Below are 21108 nucleotides of genomic sequence, written 5' to 3' on the forward strand. Positions count from 1 at the left end.
AACGAGGGCAAAACTCCATCTCAAAAAAAAAAAAAAAACTTGTGGCACTGGTGCATGCACACACCATTTGAAATATAAAGAAAGTCTAGAAATACATCCAAGTGGAAATAGAAATATAGTATATGACAAGATGTTATCTCAATACTAGGACAAAGATGGCATTTTAAAAAATTACATAAAGGGCAGGGCGTGGTGGCTCTCATCTGTAATTCTAACACTTTGGGAGGCTGAGGTGGGCAGATCACTTGAGGCCAGGAATTTGAGACCAGCCTGTCCAACATGACGAAACCCCACCTCTACTAAAAATACAAAAAATTAGCTGGGCGTGGTGGCGCATGCCTGTAATCCTAGCTATTTGGGAGGCTTAGGCACAAGAATTGCTTGAACCCAGGAGGCAGAGGTTGCAGTGAACGAAGATCATGCAGCCTGGATGTCAGAGCAAGGCTGTTTAAAAAAAAAAAAAAAATTGTATAAAGGATAGCCTTTGGGGGGGGAAAAGGTAACATTTGATCTATTGCTAACACTGTACACATGAATTGACTTCAAATGAATTCAAGATCCAAATGTAAAAAATAATACTACATAAATACCAGAAGAAAGCATAAGAGAATTCTTCTATACTCTGGGTTTAGGAAAAGCTTCCTGACTATGACTAAAGTCCAGATCCAGTAAAAGAAAAGATTAACCAATTGGACTGTATTTAAAGCTTAAAAAAATTTTTTTTAACTTAAAAAAAATTAAAGAAACAAAGTCACAAGACAAATGACAAACTAGGAGAAAATGTTTACAACCTAATTGCTTGAGAAAGATATTCAAGGTAGTTATTTAATGCTTAGGAAGTACCTTAAAGTTGATTTAGTCTTGATCCTCATTTTACAGATAAGGAAACCGGATGTTGGGGGCATACTTTTGTTTCTTAAATAGTGATTTTAATGTATTTAATGTTGAACGACATTTACTATTTTGCTAGTATCTAATAACACTAGATATACAAACAATTGTATTCATTCATTCAACAAATATTTACTGAGTGCTTATACTGCTGGTGGCTGAGATACGTGAGACAGAAAAGCAGACACAGCCCTAGCTGTCCTGGTTATACGGATACATTCTAATAGGGCCCAAACATACAAAACAAATAATTATTTAATTTCCATTGTGATGTGCTACAAAGTAGAAGCATATAATTGCATTCTTATATAGAGACCGAGACAGTTTCTAATGTTAAGGAAATAAATGTTAAATAAAAATTGAAGAATTTTAAAGAATCATTCATATGTAGAGTGAAATGATTATTTCTTACCATTTTCAGAGTTAGAAAACTGAGGTGCTCCAAATTCTCTCATTTGAGAATGTGTTTCCTTGTGATCTTTGTTTGCTAAATTAAAAGCACACAAAAGAGAATTTGAACAAGAAGAAATTCAGCAAGCTTATTTACTGTAATATTTTATCATTAGGTCAAGTGTTCAATTGACCAAATCAGAATCTAAAACATACAAAAGGGAAACATAAAAATTTAAATAATCTTACATATAAAAATCACATTTGTGTATATGTGTGTGTGTGTGTATATATATATATATGTGTATATAAAAATAATACCAGAGGTATTCAGGTTCTCTATTAAGTCTCTGTCCCCTTGAAATGTAAGTTTTCACGTTCCAAAGCCTGTTCCTTCCTTGTGGAGCTGTTCTTATTCTATACTCTCTGATAGGTCATTTTATATTTGTTCTGCCTGATCTCCATGCCTTGACACTCTGACACAATGGATGTTCATTTTACATTGAATGAATGAATGTGGTCTACGATTTTATTATTAATTGACAAAAGTATATAATTTATCACATACAACATGTTTTGATATATGTAATACATTGTGAAATGACTAAATTTAGCTAATTAACATTTGTATTACCTCACATACCATTTTTTGTGGTGAGAACACTGCTCTCTTAACAGTTTGTTGTTGTTGGTTTTTGAGACAGAGTCTTGCTCTGTCGCCCCAGGCTGGAGTGCAGTGGCACAATCTCGGCTCACTGCAATCTCCATTTCTGGGGTTCAAGTGATTCTCCTACCTCAGCCTCCCAAATAGCTGGGATTACAGGCATGCGCCACCACACCTGGCTAATTTTTATATTTTCAGTAGAGATGGGGTTTTGCCATGTTGGCCAGACTGGTCTTGAACTCCTGACCTCAAGTGATCCTCCTGCCTCGGCCTCCCAAAGTGCTGGGATTACAGGTGTGATCCACCATGCCTGGTCTCTCTTAACAATTTTCAAGAATATATTGTTATTAAATACAGTCACCAAGTTTTACAATAGATCTTTTGAACTTACTTCTCTTGTCTAGTTGAAATTTTGTATCCTTTGGCCATCTCCACAGTGCCCTCCCCACAAACTACCTACCACTCTACTCTCTGCTTCTATGAGTTCAGCTTTTTAGATTCCACAAGTAAGTGAGATCATGTGGTATTTGTCTTACTGTGTCTGCCTTATTTTATTTTGCATAATGTCCTCTGGGTTCATTCATTTAGTCACAAATGACAGGATTTCCTTCTTTTTGAAGGCTGAATAGTATTCCATTGTGTACACATGCCATAATTTTATCTATCTGTTCATCTGTTGATGAACACTCCATATCTTGGCTATTGTGATTAAGGATATGGTCTACTTTTGAGAAAGGGTCACGCCCTGTTGCCCAGGATGGAGTGCAGTGGCGTGATCAGAGCTCACTACAGCCTCCAACTCCCAGGCTCGAGAGATCTTCCCACCTCAGTAGCTGGGACTCCTCCCAAGTACCTGGGACTATAGGCGTGTGTCACCATGCCTGAATAATTTTTTAAAATTTTTTGTAGAAACAGGGTCTCACTAGGTTACACAGGCTAGTTTTGAACTTCTGGGCTCAAGCAATCCTCCCACCTTGGCCTCCCAAAGTGCCAGGATAACAGGTGTGAGCCACTATGCCTGGACAAGGATATGGTTTACTGTTAACAATTTGTACATATTTGTGGGGCACATGTGAATTTTTGCTACGTGTATATAATGAGTAGTGGTCAAGTCAGGGTATTTAGTGTGTTTGTCATTTGAGCACAGTATATTTTTGTTAATAACCATACTCTGCTATCAAACCTTGATATATTCCTTCTATTTAACTGTTTGTATCTTTTAACTTACCTCTCTTCATCCTTCTCTCTGCCCCTACCACTCACCCTTTTCAGCCTCTGTTATCTATTTTTCTATTCTCTACCTGCATGTGATCAAAATTTTTAGCTCCCGCATACAAGTGAGAATGTGTGATATCTGTCTTTTTGTGCCTGGCTTATTTCACTTAAGATAATGACCTCTAGTTCCATCCATGTTGCTGCAAATAATAGAATTTCATTCTTTTTATGGCTGAATAGTTTCCATTGTGTATATATACTACTTTTTCTTTATTCATTCATCCACTGATGGACACTTAGGGTTGATTCCATATCCTTGCTATCATGAATACTAATGCAATAATCGTGCAAGTGCAAGTATCACTTTGATATATTAATTTCTTTTCCTTTGGACAGATAACCACTAGTGGAATGCTGGATCAAATAATTCTATTTTTAATTTTCTGAGCAATCTCTATACTGTTTTTCATAGTGGCTATACTAGTTTACATTCCCACCAACAGTGTATAAGAGTTCTCTTTTCTCTGCATCCTCACCAGCATGTGTTATTGCTTGTCTTTTTAATAATAGCCATTCTGACTAGGGTAAGCTGATATCTCACTGTGGAACTGATTTACATTTCCCTGATGATTAGTGATGTTTAGCACTGTTTCATATACCTATTGACCATTGGTATGTCTTCTTTTGAGAAACATCTACTATTGATGTCCTTTGCCCACTTTTTAATGTTTATTTTTCTTGTTGAATTGAGTTCCTCGTATATCCTGGATATTAGTCCCTTGCTGGAAGAACAGTTTGCAAATACTTTATCCCATTGAAGAGATTGTAGCTGCACTCTGTTGATAATTTATTTTGCTGTGCAGAAGATTTTTAGTTTAATTAAGTCCCTTTTGTCGATTTTTGGTTTTGTTCTTTGTGCTTTTGAGGTCTTAGTCATAAATTATTTGCCTAGAAAAACGTCCAGGAACATTTTCCTTAGATTTTTCCCTCATATTTTAATAGCTTTGGGTCTTACATTTAAGTCCTTGATCCATTTTGAGTTGATTTTGTATATGGTGGGAGATAGGGGTCCAGGTTCATTGTCCTATATGGGGCTATTAAGGATATGGTCTACTTTTAATTCAAAGGCTGCTTTATTTATTTTATTTTTTTTAGACAGAGTCTCACTCTGTTGCCAAGCTGGAGTACAGTGGTGCGATCTAGGCTCACTGCAGTCTCCACCTCCCTGGTTCAAGTGATTCTACTGCCTCAGCCTCCCGAGTAGCAGGGATTACAGGTACGCACCACCACAGTCAGCTAAGTTTTTTTGTATTTTTAGTAGAGATGGGGTTTCACCATGTTGGCCAGGATGGTCTCGATCTCCTGACTCCGTGATCTGCCTGCCTTGGCCTCCCAAAGTGCTGGGATTACAGGTGTGAGCCACTGTGCCTGGCCTGCTACTTTATTCTTTTAAAAACTGGCCATAGCAATAAGTAGCATCTCCACAATTTTCACTTAAACTAGAGCTTTAGTAGTAATGATCTCACAGGAAAAGAAAGATCACCCACATGGCAAAGATAGCATACTCTTTTGTGATCAAAACAGCACTGTCTTGTGTGTTTTTAAACGTTTTAAACATTTAAAAGGTCAAATATACAAACCAAAACCTCCATAGGCAAAACTCTACTAAAAAATTACTTCCAAGTTTTGAGCCTATATATCAAGACAAAAATAATTGTGCCCTATTGCAACAATGGGAGCCAGTTTTTGAGAGTCAGTTTTCTACATAATCCAGTTTGTATACATTGGATTTCATCTCTATGTCATTTATTTACTCAGTACAGACACACGTAGAGACAAAAAAAAGTATATGATTTTTACACTTTCTAACATCTTCAACTATTATTAGGGCCATTTAAAAAAAATGAAATGTAAATTTCTTCTGCATACAAGGGTGGACAGTGTTGCTGTATGGAGAGCTTAAAGGATGTAATGCATCTAAGGACAAGAAAGTAATAGCTCTATTACACTATTATTAAAATTCTATGCTCAGTTTGGGATAGTATAAAAGAATATTGGAAAAGTAAAAAAAGGTAAAAGCAACCAAAGTAACTGAAAGGAAAACACATTTGAAAGGAAGATTTAAGTAAGTCAGGGTGATTTAACCTTAAGATAAGGAAGCTAAAGGATGAATTAGATTTTAAGTTCAGATACATAATATAAAAATGTTAGAAATGTACAGAAGATTTAAAATTTTTCAAACGGACTTTATCAGTAAAGATTTTAGTTGAATATAGGGGAAAAAATAGAGGAGAAAATCTAGGAATGGAAAAGAGATACCAGAGGTGGCTGGAGAAAGAAGTGAGAAGAAGAATCCTGGTTGTGGGGAAGGGAACAGGAACTGGTGACCAGAGGCAGAGTCACATCAGGGAAGGTTTCAGGCTACAGAAATAGAGTTTGGGGAATGGAGAGATGTGTTAAAGGATCTTTAAGGAAATGACTCTGGATAAGATGAAGGGTAACCTCTGTTCTCTCTCTTTCAATAATGATCTGCTTTACCTTACAGTGCTTTTGGTATGGATTTATGTAATTTGGTTTCATTTTATTTTAATGCTACAGATGGATGAAATTGGGATTAAGATAGGCAGATGAGTGAGAAAGGTCTAGCTCAAAGGCCTAGTTTTTTATTCCATTATATGAAACACCATTTGAGTGAATACCTCAGAGCTTAAATGTTTGAGGGCATTTCTAATTACTTCCTCAGTAGAGGTCTTAAAGTAAAATTGCTCAAAGTCTGGGATGTTTACATTCTTCAGAAAATTTGTCCCATCCTTGCTAAATCTATAAAATACACTTTTTTCTCTGTTCTCCTGGCTTCTCTACATAAAATATAAGTTTAATGCATTGCTGGACTTGTTAGAAGTAAACAACAACAAAAATGTAAGCTGAAACCAGAGCCAGAAAAGAGAAGCAGCAAGCAAAGAAGAAAGGCAGGTATGCTGTGGGCAATGCCTGTGCTGACACTGCCAGACAAGGCCCTTGGCAAACACAAGGAAACTGAGCCGAGCCCACAATTCCTACATTAAAATAAAGGCTCTGGAAGAGGGTTAAAGTGGTCACCAGGCTGTGAGTATTCCTTGACTCTGGAAAGCAGAAAATTTTCTTTAGCAAAAAATTATCTAGGCCTCTAGGAGTCCCACAGATTAAGAGCAAACAAATATTGGCTGGTATTCACAAATCACTAAAGAAACAAGCTACCACAAGAACGCTGGGGTAAACCAAAATAATAGATTTAGACCCCCCCAAGGACTTCAAATATTTGTATTTTTGGATATGGATGTGAGTCAAAAAGTGAGAAAGAATGAGGCACTATAAAAATTAGACAAATTTATAAAACAACAAATAGAACTTTTATAAATAAAAAGTATAGTTGTTTAGGGAATGAATCCTCGGTGTATACATTAAACAGTAGATTAGATGCAAGAGGAGACAATTAGTGAGAAACAGATCTGAAGTACTTACCTAGAATGTACTGTAGAGGGAAAGGGGGATGAAAACATGAAAGAGAAGTTAAAATATATGAGGAATTAATGAAAAGGTCCACCATAAGCTTATTAGAGTTATGGAAGCGGAAAATAGAGAAAATGAGGAGAGAGAATATTTTTAAAGATAATAGTTGAGTCATGCATATTTTATCACAGTAAAAAAAATAATGGTTGAGCAGTTTCCAGAACTAGTAAAAGACACAAAGAAATACAATTTATACCAGCAAAAATTAAAAAATTAAAATTGCACATTTAGATACACTGTACTGAAAGAACACATCCTAAAAGCAGCCGGATACAGAAGTTGAATTAGAGCAAGACTCTGTCTCAAAAAAAGAAAAAAAAGTATCTAAACTAAAGGAGGTAGTCAAGGAGAAGGGAAAATGAACTCACAATGAAGATCTGAAATATAGAAAGAAATAGTAAGACAGGAAAAATATTGGTAATTCTCAGTATTTCTTTATAAAACAAGAATGATGTTCTAATTTGTAGAAAATTAGAAAAATCAGAAATGGAAATAAAATGGATAACTTTCAAATCAGTAAATGGCGGGGGTGGGGGAAGATAAAGAAAACTTTTAAAGCAAATGAAAAAAAACCCTCAAATAGTTCAAAATGAATCAAAACAGGAGACAAAATAATGGGATTGGAAGGACAAAACAAATGGAAAACAGAAAATACAGGTCCAAATATAGTGACAATAAACATAAATGGACTAAACTCGCCAGTTAAAAGAATGACAAGATGACATACTGGGCTTTTAAAAAAAATCCAACTAAACCTTGTTTATGAGACATATCTCAGTTAGAAGGAGGGCTAAGCATGGTGGCTCACACCTGTAGTCCCAGCACTTTGGAAGTCCGAAGTAGGCAGATCACCTGAGATCAGGAGTTCAAGACCAGCCTGGCCAACATGGCGAAACCCCATCACTACTAAAAACACAAAAATTAGCTGGGTGTGGTGATGACTGCCTGTAATCCCAGCTACTCAGGAGGCCGAAGCAGGAGAATCACTTGAACCCCAGAGGCAGAGGTTGCAGTGAGCTGAGATTGCGCCACTGCACTCTAGCCTGGACAACAGAGCAAGACACCATCTCAAAAAAAAAAAAAAGGAAAAAAAAAAAAAGACATGGGAAGACTGAATGGAAAAGGGATACTAAGAGAATATTACTTAATCAAAGAAAGCTAGTTATGCTCTACTAACATAAAGGAGACTTTAAGCCAAAAATTCATTATATTATTATTGCGAGACAGGTTGTACTCTGTGGAACACACTGGAGTGCAGTGGAGCAATCTTGGCTCACTGCAGCCTCTACCTACCCACACTCAACTGATCGTCCCCCCTCCATTTCTAGAGTAGCTGGGACTACAGGTGCACGCCACCACACCTGGCTATTTTTTGTAGAGACAGGGTTTCACCATGTTGGTCTCGAACTCCTGGGCACAGGCTATCCGCCTGCCTCAGCCTCCCAAAGTGCTGGGATTACAGGCATGCACCACCACGCCTGGCCCCAAAAAGTATTATTAAAGCCAGAAAGGGTCACTGTATAACAATAAAAAATTAATTCACCAAAAAGATATAAAAATTCTAAACTTGTATATACCCCTGTAGAAAGAAAAAAGTTTCCTCTTCAAAGTTTCCCTTCTCGTTAAAAAAAAAAAAAAAAAAAAAAATCATAAGTGTTAAAAATAAGTTTCTTTAAAAGAAAGACTTTTAAAGACTAACTTCCTTCAAGCCTCCTTGCATTGTGCTAATAACTCTTTGTTAAGCCCTAATGTAGCTGTCAGACATGCTCATAGGCACGTAGTACATTCTATATCCTTGTACCTTACCCAAGATATTTGTGCTGGGCATGCTCACAGGCACATTCCAGCTCGCAGCCTTTGCCCCTTCCCTATTTGGCATAAGCAACTTCCTCTTTTCCTTTATTCTCCCTTGCCTTTACCTATTTAGAAAAATTTTAAACCGTTAGCCAGTCGGGTTCAGTTTAGATTGTGAGGTCTGGCTCCAGCCAATGGAGACAGGACACAGTAGCAGGGACAAGCTGCATAAGGGATAAAAATTGCTTCCTTCCTTTGTTCAGGTGTGCTCTCACCATTGTTCCATCTGCAATGAGCACCCTTTCTACAAAAAGTAAAAATTGTCTTACTAAGAAAATTAAATTTATGTTCAAATGCTATTTCTTTGTGGCACCAAGAAACAAACATTTCTAATGCCCCCTACCCCCAGATCCTCAAAATACATCAAGTAAAAGACTCCAGGACAAAGTTGAAAATCTAGTTTAACAGTGGAAGATTTTAAAACACATTTCTCAACAAGTAAACAAAAATTAGTAAAGATATAAAAGACATAGAGCATCACAAATAACAATCGTGATTTAACAGATATAAATAGGCTCCTGCATTCAACAGTTTGAGTATACATTCTTCTCAAGAAATATGAAACATTTACAAAATTTGACTACTTGTTATTCCATAAAGAAAAAGTTCCAATAATTCAAAGAATCAGTGTCATAAGAACACATTCTCTAACCATGATGCAACTTGGTTAAAATCAATAACAAAAATTTTTCTATTTCCATAATTTGGCAATTTCAGAAACACACTTCCAAATCAAATCACTCATGGCCATGGGTCATGGAAGGTGGAATGAAAATTTTTAAATAACTGAAATTGAATGATAATGAAAATACTATATATCAAAATTTATGGACCTTCATACAACGGATTCATTAATAAAAAGGAAGGAACTCCTGATACAGGCCCCATCATGGATGAACCTCAAAAGCATTAAATGAAGTGAAAGAAGCTAGACATGAGAAGACCACATATTGGATGATTCTATTTATAAATGTCCAGAAAACACAAATTCATACAGAGAAAAAGTAGAGTAGTGGTTAGCTAGGGGTGGGAACAGGGATTATTGCAAATGGGCATAAGAGAGCTTACTGAGGGAATGAAAATGTTCTAAAATTGATCAATGGAAATGGTAGTGCCACTCAGTAATAAATTAAAAATCACTGAATTATACACTTTAAATGAGTGAGTTTCATAATATATAAAGTATATCTTGATAAAGCTGTTTTAAAAGAAAACTTGTAAGATATAGGAAAATTAAAATTTTGAGGGAAATACAGCCTTAAAGAAAGAAAGATGGCTGGGCATGGTGGCTCACATCTGTAATCCCAGCACTTGAGCAGGCTGAGGCAGGAGATCACTTGAGGCCAGGAGTTCAAGACCAGCCTTGGCAACAAAGCAAGACAACAACAACAACAACAAACCAGAAAGAAAAATATCAAAGTAAAGAGAAGAAAATAATAAATATAGGAACTAAAATTTATAAAACCGAAAATAAAAGATTCAACAGAGAGGATTAACAAAGTCAAAAGTTGGTTGGCTAAAAGAATAATAATAATAAACCATTGGCAAGATTAATCAAGAAAAAAAGAGAAGGAACAAATGAATATCTGAAATTTAAAAGGGGAGATAACTACTGACATGGCAAAATTTAAAAGATAAAATAATAGCATGAATAGATGTTGAGACTACAGCAATGTTCGTTATATTTCCTTTGTGACTTAAAAAATGTTCTGTATTTGTGGGATATAGGATCATATGCAAATGCAATTAGCTAACCTTTTGAACATATATTTTGAAGCTAGGTTAGGTATACGAGTTCATGATTACAATGGTCTCTTACATTGTTTATCAGTATAATCTATTTATGTGTGTACTTGAAAATACCTCGGCTGGGCACTGTGGCTCACACCTGTAAATTCCAGCACTTGGGGAGGCTGAGGTGGGCAGATTGCTTTAAGCCCAGGAGTTCGAGATCAGCCTGGGCAACATGGCAAAACTCAGTCTCCAAAAAAAAAAATACAAAAAAATAGCTGGAGGCCGGGCGCGGTGGCTCACTCCTGTAATCCCAGCACTTTGGGAGGCCGAGGCGGGCGGATCACAAGGTCAGGAGATCGAGACCACGGTGAAACCCCGTCTCTACTAAAAATACAAAAAATTAGCCGGGCGCGGTTGTGGGCGCCTGTAGTCCCAGCTACTCGGGAGGCTGAAGCAGGAGAATGGCGTGAACCCGGGAGGCGGAGCTTGCAGTGAGCCGAGATCGCGCCACTGCACTCCAGCCTGGGCGACAGAGCGAGACTCCGTCTCAAAAAAAAAAAAAAAAAAAAAAAAAATAGCTGGGCAAGGTAGCACACACCTATAGTCCTAGCTACTCGGGAGACTGAGGTGGGAGGATCACCTGAACCCGGGAAGTCAAGGTTGTAGTGAGCCATGACTGTATCACTGCACTCCAACGTGGCTGACAGGAGTGAGACTCTGTCTCAAAAAAAAAAAATTAATTAAATATTCTTTCTTTTATTTATTAGTCACTATGTGCTATGGAGTTTGTCAATATTACCTCTATCCCTAATGTCCCTGGTAAGATAGGCATAAATAACTCCTATTTCATATGACACAACTGAGAGAGCCATAAATGATATGTTTTAAAAAGCCAGGATCCAAACTCAGATTTTTCTGTTTCCAAAGCCTGTACTCTTCTTTACCACCGTGGTTCAAATGTATGTTGACTGTATATGTAACATGTATTTATTTTTTAAAAACAACACAAATTTCAGTATGAGGGAAAACTCAAAACTTAATCATGCAATCCTATAAACTGGACTTTTGCATTTTAAAGCACCTATCTTTGGGGAGAGAAGGCAGTGCAAGTTGGCTTAATAGAACTCTCCAGCCATCATTTCCCCTCTATACCCCACAGGAACACCAAACTGAACAATTATCCATACAAGAAAGAACCTTCATAACAACTAAACATTGGGTGAGAGATCACAGTACCTGGTTTTAACCACAGATCACTGAAAGAGGCACTGAAGAAGATAGGAAAGACAGTGTTGAATTGCCAACACCACCATTCCACCATCTGTTGGCAGCAGCCACATGGTGTGGAGAGAGAATCTATGCTTGTGGGAGGGAGAGTGCCGTGATTGTGGGACTTTGCATTAGAACTCAGTGATGCCTGCCACAGCTGAAAGCAACATGGGGCAGAATTCAGCCAGTACTCACAGAGGGGGCAGTTAGACCAGCCCCAGCCAGAGGGGAACCACCCATCCCACTGGTCAGAATCTGAGTTCCAGCAAGCCCCACCATGGCAAGCTAAAGCACTGTGGGGTTCTAAATAAACTTGAAAGGCAGTCTAGGCCACAAGCACTGCAATTCCCAGGCAAGTCCTGGTGCTGTGCTGGGCTTGGAGCCAGTGGAGTTAGGGGACATGTGACCTAGTGAGATATGAGCCAGCCAGCCAGCCAGCCAAGGAAGTGCTTACATCACCCCTCCTCCAATCCCAGGCAGTGCAGCTCACAGCTCCAGGAGAAACTCCTTTCCGCTTGAGGCGAGGAGAAAGGAGAGTAAAGGGACTTTGTCTTGCAACTTGGATACCAGCTCAGCCACAGTAGGATAGGGGAGAAGGTAGAGTCCCAAGGCCCTCATTCCACACCCTAGCTCCCAGATCACATTTTTAGACATACCCGGTGCCAGAAGGGAATGCACTACCTTAAAGGGAAGGACCCAGTCCTGGAAGGATTTATCACCTGATGACTAAGAGAACCTGGGCCCTGAATAAACATCAGCAGCACCCAGGCAGTCCTCACCATGGGACTTGGGTAAGACCCAGGGCTGTGCTGGCTTCAGGTGTGACCCAGTGCATTCCAAGCTATGGTGCCCACAGGGACAGACTTCCTCTGCTTGAGGTATGGAGAGGAAAAAGTAAAAGGAACTTTTTATTGCAGCTTGGGCACCAGCTTGGCCACAGTGGGGTAGAGAACCAAGAAGTCACCTGGGGTCCTCAGTTCTAGCCCTTGGCGCATTTCTGGACCTGCCCTGGGCTAAAGGGGGGCCCACTGCCTTGAAGGGAGAGTCCTACACATGGCAGCATTCACCACAAGCTGACTGAAGAGCCTTTGGGCCTTGGGTGAATATCAGCGATAGCCAGGCAGTACCTGCTGCAGGGAGAGACTCCTTCCACATGAGGGAAAGGAGGGAAGAGTGGGAAGGATTTTGTCTTACAGCTTGGGTGTCAGCTCAGGTGGTGTAGAATTGAGAACCAAGCAGATTCCTAAGGTTCCTGACTCTAGGCCCTGGCTCCCAGATGGCATTCTGGTATCTGCTGTAGGCTGGGGAGTAGCTTGCCGCCCTGAAGGGAAGGACACAAGCCAGGCTGGATTTGCTTCCTGCTGATGGTAGAGCCCTTGGACCTTGAGTGAATATTGGCAGTAGCCAAGCAGTGGTAACTGGGGGCCCAGGGTGAGACCCAGTATTTTGCTGGCTTTGGAGAAACTCCACGTGTCTGGGGGAAAGTAAGGGAAAAGAACAAGAGTCTCTGCCTGGTAATACAGGGAATTCTCCCAGATCTTACCCAAGACCACCAAGGCAGTATCTCTACAATTCTGCAAGAGCCACAGCATTACTGGGCTTGGGGTGCCCCACCCCCAATGCAGATACAGCTATCATGACCAAAGATTTAGATGATAACAACTCAGTGCTCTTTGAATACTTGGAAAACTTTCCCAAGAAGGACAGGTACAAACAAGCCCAGACTACAAAGACTAATAAATATGTAACTCTTCAATGCCCAGACATCGACAGATATCCACAAGCATCAAGACCATACAGGAAAGCATGACCTCACCAAACAAACTAAATAGTGTACTAGTGACCAATCCTGAAGTGACAGAGATATGTGACCTTTCAGAGAGAGAATTCAAAATAGCTGTTTTGAGGAAGCTCAATGAAATTCAAGATAACACAGAAAAGGAACTCCTATCAGGTAAACTTAACAAACAGATTAAAATAACTTTTAAAAATCAAGCAGAAATTCCAGAGTTGAAAAATTCAACTGATATAGTGAAGAATGCATCAGAGTCAACAGGAGTATTGATCAAGCAGAAGAAAGAATCGGTGAGTTTGAAGACACGTTATCTGAAAATACAGTCAGAGAAGACAAAAGAAAAGAGAATAGGCCAGGTGCAGTGCCTCATGCCTGTAATCCCAGTACTTTGAGAGGCCAGGTGGGTGGATCACCTGAGGTCAGGAGTTCAAGACTAGCCTGGGCAGCATGGAGAAACCCTGTCTCTACTAAAAATACAAAATTAACCAGGCATGGTGGTACATGTCTGTAATCCCAGTTATTTGGGAAGCTGAGGCAGGGGAGAATCGTTTGAACCTAGGAGGCAGAGGTTGCCGTGAGCTGAGATTGTGCCATTGCACTCCAGCCTGGGCAACAAGAGCAAAACTCTATCTCAAAAAAAAAAAAAAAAAAAAAAAAAAAAAAATTGGGTGTGGTGGCAGGCGCCTGAGGCAGGAGAATCATTTGAACCTGGGAGGCAGAGGTTGCAGTGTGCCAAGATTGTGCCACTGCACTCGAGTCTGGGCGACAGATTCAAATTCTGTCTCAAAAAACAAAAACGAAAAAAGAATAAAAAACAATGAAGCATGCCTATAGGATCGAGAAGACAGCCTCAGAAGGGAAAATATAAGAGTTATTGGCCTTAAAGAGGAGGTAGAGAAGGAGATGGGGTAGAAAGTTTATTCAAAGGGGGTAATAACAGAACTTCCCAAACCTAGAGAAAGATATCACTATCCAAGTACAAGAAGGTTATAGAATACCAAGCAGATTTAACCCAAAGAAGACTACCTCAAGGCATTTAGTAATCAAATCCCAAAGGTCAAGGATAAAGAAAAGATCCCAAAAGCAGCAAAAGAAAAGCAACAAATCACATACAATAAAGCTCCAAAATGTCTGGCAGCAGACTTTTCAGTGGAAACCTTATAGGCCAGGAGAAAGTGGCATGACATTTAAACTGCTGAAGGAAAAAAACTTTTACCCAAGAATAGTATATCCAGCTAAAATATCCTTCAAAAATGAAGGAGAAACAAAGACTTGCCCAGACAAAACAAAAGCTGACGGAGGCCGGGCACGGTGGCTCACACCTGTAATCCCAGCACTTTGGGAGGCCAAGGCAGGCAGATCACAAGGTCAGGGGATCTAGACCATCCTGGCTACCCCGGTGAAACCCTGTCTCTACTATGAATACAAAAAAAATTAGCCGGGCGTGGTGGTGGGTGCCTGTAGTCCCAGCTACTTGGGAGGCTGAGGCAGGAGAATGGTGTGAATCAGGGAGGCAGAGCTTGCAGTGAGCCAAGATCGAGCCACTGCACTCCAGCCTGGGGGACAGAGCGAGACTCTGTCTCAAAAAAAAAAAAAAAAAAAAAAAAAAAAGGCTGTGATAAACTATTTTGACATTTAAAATGTGACCATTTCAAAGTAATAAATTTACCATCTTACCTTGTTCTCTCTCACAGCTTGCTTCCTCATCAGACAAAACTAGCCTGAAGTAAAAACAAAAAAAAATGTAGATTTTTTGTTATAATACACTTGTGAATTATATTCCCCAAACAGTTTTATATGGTTAAAAAGAATTTTCTACTCAGAAAACATAAAATTGTCCACTAGATCCCCTAAAATCTACATCTGGTGAATTTCCTACTTTTTTTATAGATCTATACAGACATTTCACCCCTTATTCCTTCAATAAACATTTACTGAGTATCTACAAAGCACCAGGCATCACGCTCAGTACTCAATCTTCAAGAACCTTCACCATCAAAGTCATAGAATAAGAAGTTTCATTTTCAAGCCTTGAAAGGTTTTAAGAACACTTGTGAACTAAATCAAGGGAATGAAGAACTCTAGAAAAGATGTAGTACCCTATTTTGAACAACTAAGTGATGTTTGCAAGACACATCAGCCTAAAATATCCTCAATCAATACTAATTTTGGGTATTTATAGCATCTATCTGATATAATAAAGAAAAAGTTAAGACAAAGTAATTGGGCCGGGCACAGTGGCTCACGCCTGTAATCCCAGCACTTTGGGAGGCTGAGACAGGCGGATCATGAGGTTAAGAGTTCGAGACCAGCCTGACCAACATGGTGAAACCCTGTGTCTACTAAAAATACAAAAATTAGCCAGGTGTGGTGGTGCGTGCCTGTAATCCCAGCTACTCAGGAGGCTGAGGCAGGAGAATTGCTTTAACCTGGGGGGTGGAGATTGCAGTGAGCCGAGATCGTGCCACTGCACTCTAGCCTGGGTGACAGGGCAAGACTGTCTAAAAACAAAAAAAAAAAAAAAAAAGAAAGAAAAATAAATTGAACACAGACATACTCACTACACCTGGGGCATCACCTCACAGTTGCTAGTATTGAAAGTTGTTTTTAATAAATCTTTAAAGATACTTAAAAATCTATACAGTATTTACTTGTAAATACTACACAAATAAACCTACAGAGCAAATAAATACTCATGACCTGAAATGAAATTTTCCCTAACAGTATTATGTTTTTTTAAAGAATCTGGATGGAAGAGAAGTGAAGAGCTTGGCTATCTACTAGTTAACTTGAAAAGTAGCTCTCATTGCTAAAGATACATGAGAGGATTTTGAATAAAACTCTTGTGAAATGTGAGAATGGAAAAATTTTACTAAATTAACATAGTTCATGTAACATATGATTTTAAATGTCAATATAGGCCAGGCGTGGTGGCTTACTCCTGTAATCCCAGCACTTTGGGAGGCTGAAGTGGGCAGATCACTTGAGGTCAGGAGTTCGAGACCAGCCTGGCCAACATGGTGAAAGTCCATCTCTACTAAAAAATACAGAAATTAGCTGGGCTTAGTAGTGCATGCCTGTAATCCCAGCTACTCGGGAGGCTGAGGCAGGAGAATCGCTTGAACCTGGGAGGGGGAGGTTGCAGTGAGCTGAGATTGTGCCACTCAACTCCAGCCTGGACAAAAAGAGTGAGACACTGTCAAAAAAAAAAAAAAAAAAAAAAAAGTCAAAAGTCAATATATAAATTCACAAATTTAATTTATAACTAGACATTTGATCAATGTTTATCTTAAAACATTTATACATTCAAATTAGCAAAAAAAATTGGTTTGGATTTCCTCATAGAGAAGATGGGAAAATGTCTTATGTTACATTTGTGTCTTAGTTCATTTTGTATTACTATAACAGAATACCTGAGACTGAGTAATTTATAAAGAAAAGAGGTTGATTTAGTTCTGCAGGTTGGTAAGTTAAAGATCATGGCCCCGGCTTCTGACAAGGGCTTTAGTGCTGCATCATAACATGGTAGAGAAGGTCAAAGGGGAAGTGGACACATGCCAAGAGGCAAACTCCAAGGCGCGTTGGGCTTTATAACAAACCACTCTCTCATGATCACCTTCTACTCAACAATATATGGTTTATCACTGGCCCTTATTTCTGAGTTCGTTAATATACTGAATCTGGTTAAAATGAGAATTAAATAGCAGCTTTGAAAGAAAAACAAAGGGACAATATAATAAAAGGGAAACAGGGGACATGAAGGATGTACATGGCAACAGCCCATATTTTCAGGTAACCAGTCCCAGTCCTATGTATGTTATTCTGGAAATAGATTTCTCATAGTTTATTTCACAGATGCTGGTACCTGTCCCTTTATTCTCTCTAGCTGCCCATTTCAAGAGTCACTAGAGGTACTTGTGGCTCTTAATACAAGGCTCAGTATCCCAAATGACAGACTCTTAATGACCCCAATCAGTTTGATACTCCTGTCATGTCCTTTGTCTGCTATGTTAAAAAATGTAAAAAATTTGTGTAGGATCTAGATATTAAGAAAAAAATGGAAATATATATATATATATATATATATATATATATATATATATATATATATATAGTTTCAAAACAAATTGCTAAGGTTTGAATTTCTCCTCATCAAAACTCTTGTTGAAATCTGACCCCAACCTCAGTGTGGGAGTATTGGGAGGTGGAGACCTAGTAAGAGGTGTTTGGGTCATGGGGGCAGATCCCTCATGAATGGTTTAGTGCCTTTTTCATGGTAATGAGTGAGTTCTTACTCTCATGAGATTGGATTAGTTCTCTCAGGAATGCTTCTGAATGGGTTGTTATACAGCCAGCACGCCCCTTGATTTTGCCTCTTCACACAGGTCTGCTTCCCCTTTGACCTTTTCTGCCATGTTATGAAGCAGCACTAAAGCTCTCACCAGAAACCAGGGTCATGCCCTTGAACTCCCCAGCCTGCAGAACCATAAGCTAAACTTTTTTACTTTATAAATTTCCCTGTCTCAGGTATTCTGTTATAGCAAAACAGACTATGACACAAATGTTTAGTGTTGATTGGAAAAATGACATAGAAATAAATATTCAGTAAGAGAAGAAACAATTCTTTCCACATGTATCATATGATGGTATCCAGGACTTCTATAACATGACACAGATGACTTATGCCTGCTTACTTATTGAGCTGTTCAGTAAGAAAACCGCCTATTTGTTCATATTTATTGTCTTCAGTAAGCTTGCTTGGAGTGTCTTGTAGTTGCTAAGGATAAGAAAGTCAATGTTAAGTAAATAGAAAGACTGTTTCTTCCTCTCTGCAAAGAAAATGAGAATATAAATTCTAAAGAACCATATGAAATAGGAAGTTCCGAACTAGAGAGTGAAAGATATAGGACATGTATGCTATTGTAATCTGAACTGAGCTACTGAGCTTCATATACTTGTTTCTCCTGGCTGCCTGTGCAAACTGCACATACTGTGATGTGGGGTAGCCACAGATTAGTTTAACGACTTAGTAATAGGCCTAAAGAACACTTAAACTGTGTTGCTAGTCTGTATCGCAATGCTCTAAATACAGCTAAAGATTTTCAATTTTGATTCTGAGCAGAAATTGGATATAAAATTTGCCTAAATACACAGTATGCCATACAGCAACGCATTTATTATATAAAAAGTCAAAATAAAACAAAACAAAAAACAACCTAATTCAAGGGCATCTTTGGGGCTGGAAGATGCCATATCAGAACATGACTTTATGTTCATCCTAAACCCCAGAAATATGCAAGATATGAGCCTATCACAAATACCACATCCAGCTTGAACAAACCAGCCAGCAACACTTTCAAGCTTTACTGAAAATAAGGCAGAATGAATGGTAAGTTAAAAGGTACTGAAACCTGGCATAATGTTGGTATCATGAACTATATCCATGACATCAGTGTAAAAGTAAAACAAAGTTTTTCTGTAACTTCTAATATCGTCAGGTAGGTAATCTGTTCATTTTTGAGAACACATGACCACTTTCCATCACTTGTTCCTCTTAAGTTTTTCCTTTCCATAGCCTTTTCTTATCTCCTTTGCATTTAAATTCTCTTTTTACTGTCTCCCTCTTTTTCCCTGTCCTACTAATATCTTGAGCCTGCCAGCAGTATTCCTATGTATTTCAGTGTTGCTGGCAGCATTTGCAATTAGGAAAATGCTGACCCTTGGCTGAAGGAGAATGTTTCTCAATGTTTTGTAAATTTTAAATTAACCTTGGTTAAAAAAAAAAAAAAAAAGTTTCAATGTTATCACCTAAATGAAGTGTAATACATCTAAACAAGAGAACATGGAACGCAATGTACCTTGAGAGCTACAAAATCATATGGATGAAAGCCAGTACAGGCTTCATGAATTTGGGACATCATTTGAGCTGTTTTCTCCCAGAATCCAAGCAGTGTTCTCTGCAAAAAAAGAAAAGGTGACACTACAGTTCTCCTTCACCTCCATGATTTTTTAAGTGCTATATTTCCTTACTAGTTTAGTAGATGAACAGTTGCCAAGTAAGAAGCAGCAGGAACTAAATTCAATTTTCCAAGTTTTCGGAACCATAAAGCACTGCAAATAGTGATTGTGCATAAGAATTGGCATCTTTGTCTGCACGTGTGGGTGTTATCGGTATAAATAGCACAGGAATGCACACTGGAGCCACCTAGAGAGTAACTGCAGCTAAGAGAATGAAAACTTAGGGATTAGAACATCTGAGATATCAAAAAGAGAAATGTTAAAAGCACAAAAATACCAGTCTCTGTTAAAGGAGGGACACATGTGTAATCTTTATATTAATGGGAATATATAAAACTTTTTAATTGGAGAAAAATTACATTTACCACTAAAAATTACATTCACTAAATCTGGCCTTTCATCTAGAGTTCAAGAGAGATTTGCCAAAAAATGTGTTCTCAAGCTAACTCAAGTAATTGGAAATTTTCCTCGCTGCTTCAGGGTTCCTGATTAAAGTGAGGGGGATGAATGGAGAGAATAAAGGAGAATTGAACTCATAGCTGTTGTGTTTCAGGCAAGATGCTAAACAGATATCACACACAGTTATTTTCAAGTGCATCCTTTCTCCATTCCTGAATCCCACAGTACTGAACTGCAATAGGCAGACTCCCTAAAAGCAGGAGTTAATGTCCATTTCCTGTAGTTTATTACTCTTTTCTTATGTAAGTACAGTTTATTCAATTTTTTCCATTTAAAAATATATGTAAAAATCAATAACTGCTTATTAATATCTAACTTATTCATTGTGTGTTATTTATATGTGATTTGTGGTAATATAAGCACAAGTGAGACTTCTGAGGTTAAAGTGATACAGGATGGCAACTTGGCAGAATGAAAAGAACATAGAACTTAGAATTAGAAAACTTTGGTTTCTAAGCCCAACATTGCTATTCAAAGGAATCTAATCACACATAGTTTTTTGCACCCTCTAGACAACTTTTAAAAAGGAATCTCACCACTCATCTTTACTGCAAGGACATGCTGACCATGGAGGTGGGTACCTGGTAGGTAGTGAGCGAATGAGATAGCATATTGCAGCGACTAGCTCCAAGTAAATCCACTTTCTGACAAACATCCATCTTTAACTTGTCAAAAGAAGCTTTGCTATTTCTCACTTGCATCTGTACCTGCAATAAAATGCTAATTTTTATTACAGATATATAGTATAAATATAGTACAAGGTTCATAATAGTTTCAGAAATAAATTATAATAAAGACTAATTCCTTTTCCCTGTATCATAATATTTCATGAGTAATGATGAAGATTTTGGCTGTTAGTAATTGTAGGAGATTCTTTCCAGAAGATATCTTTATGCTGAGAAAGTATGAGATAATAGATGGAAAGCAAATCGTTTTTAAAAAACTATTCCAAATAAAAAGAAACATTTAAAACTATTCATAGATAGCACTTAGCTAAGAGCAGAAGAATAAATGGAAAGGGGACCTCATTAAAGCACTGAGAAATATTAATAATATTTCTGAATCATGCAGATATTTATAAATTCCAGTAGAGGCCTATTGTATTTCTTGAATAAATGGTGAGTCATGCCATCAGGTAGTGTGAATACTCAACTTTTTAATATATTCATTCAACAAATGTACCTATTATATGCAAGGCATTGTTCTAGGCTCTGAGATACTGTGGTGAACAAAACAATGTTCTTCCCCACCATCCTTGGGTAGGGAGGCA

The 21108-nt window shown here is 38.3% G+C and overlaps 1 protein-coding gene across 14 annotated transcripts in view; it reads right to left on the reverse strand.

Moving 5' to 3' along the window:
* LOC105468072 (islet cell autoantigen 1 like) overlaps positions 1-21108 on the reverse strand; it is a 101451-nt gene that overhangs the window by 29817 nt on the left and 50526 nt on the right. For 13 of the 14 annotated variants that reach the window (XR_979274.3, XM_011718031.3, XM_071073208.1 and 10 more), the window contains 5 exons: positions 20420-20545; positions 19220-19318; positions 18056-18138; positions 15039-15082; positions 1304-1378 (listed from right to left, as the gene is read on the reverse strand). Coding sequence is in view for 13 of the 14 variants with exons in the window: in XM_011718031.3 (XP_011716333.2) it covers positions 1304-1378; positions 15039-15082; positions 18056-18138; positions 19220-19318; positions 20420-20545 (427 nt within the window). In the remaining variant the exon portion in view is untranslated. The remainder of the gene's footprint in view (positions 1-1303; positions 1379-15038; positions 15083-18055; positions 18139-19219; positions 19319-20419; positions 20546-21108) is intronic. The other variant, XM_071073209.1, reaches the window with a different exon arrangement.

The sequence above is a fragment of the Macaca nemestrina genome, chromosome 11 (assembly GCF_043159975.1).
Source record: "Macaca nemestrina isolate mMacNem1 chromosome 11, mMacNem.hap1, whole genome shotgun sequence".
In the NCBI taxonomy this organism is placed as follows: Eukaryota; Metazoa; Chordata; class Mammalia; order Primates; family Cercopithecidae; genus Macaca; species Macaca nemestrina.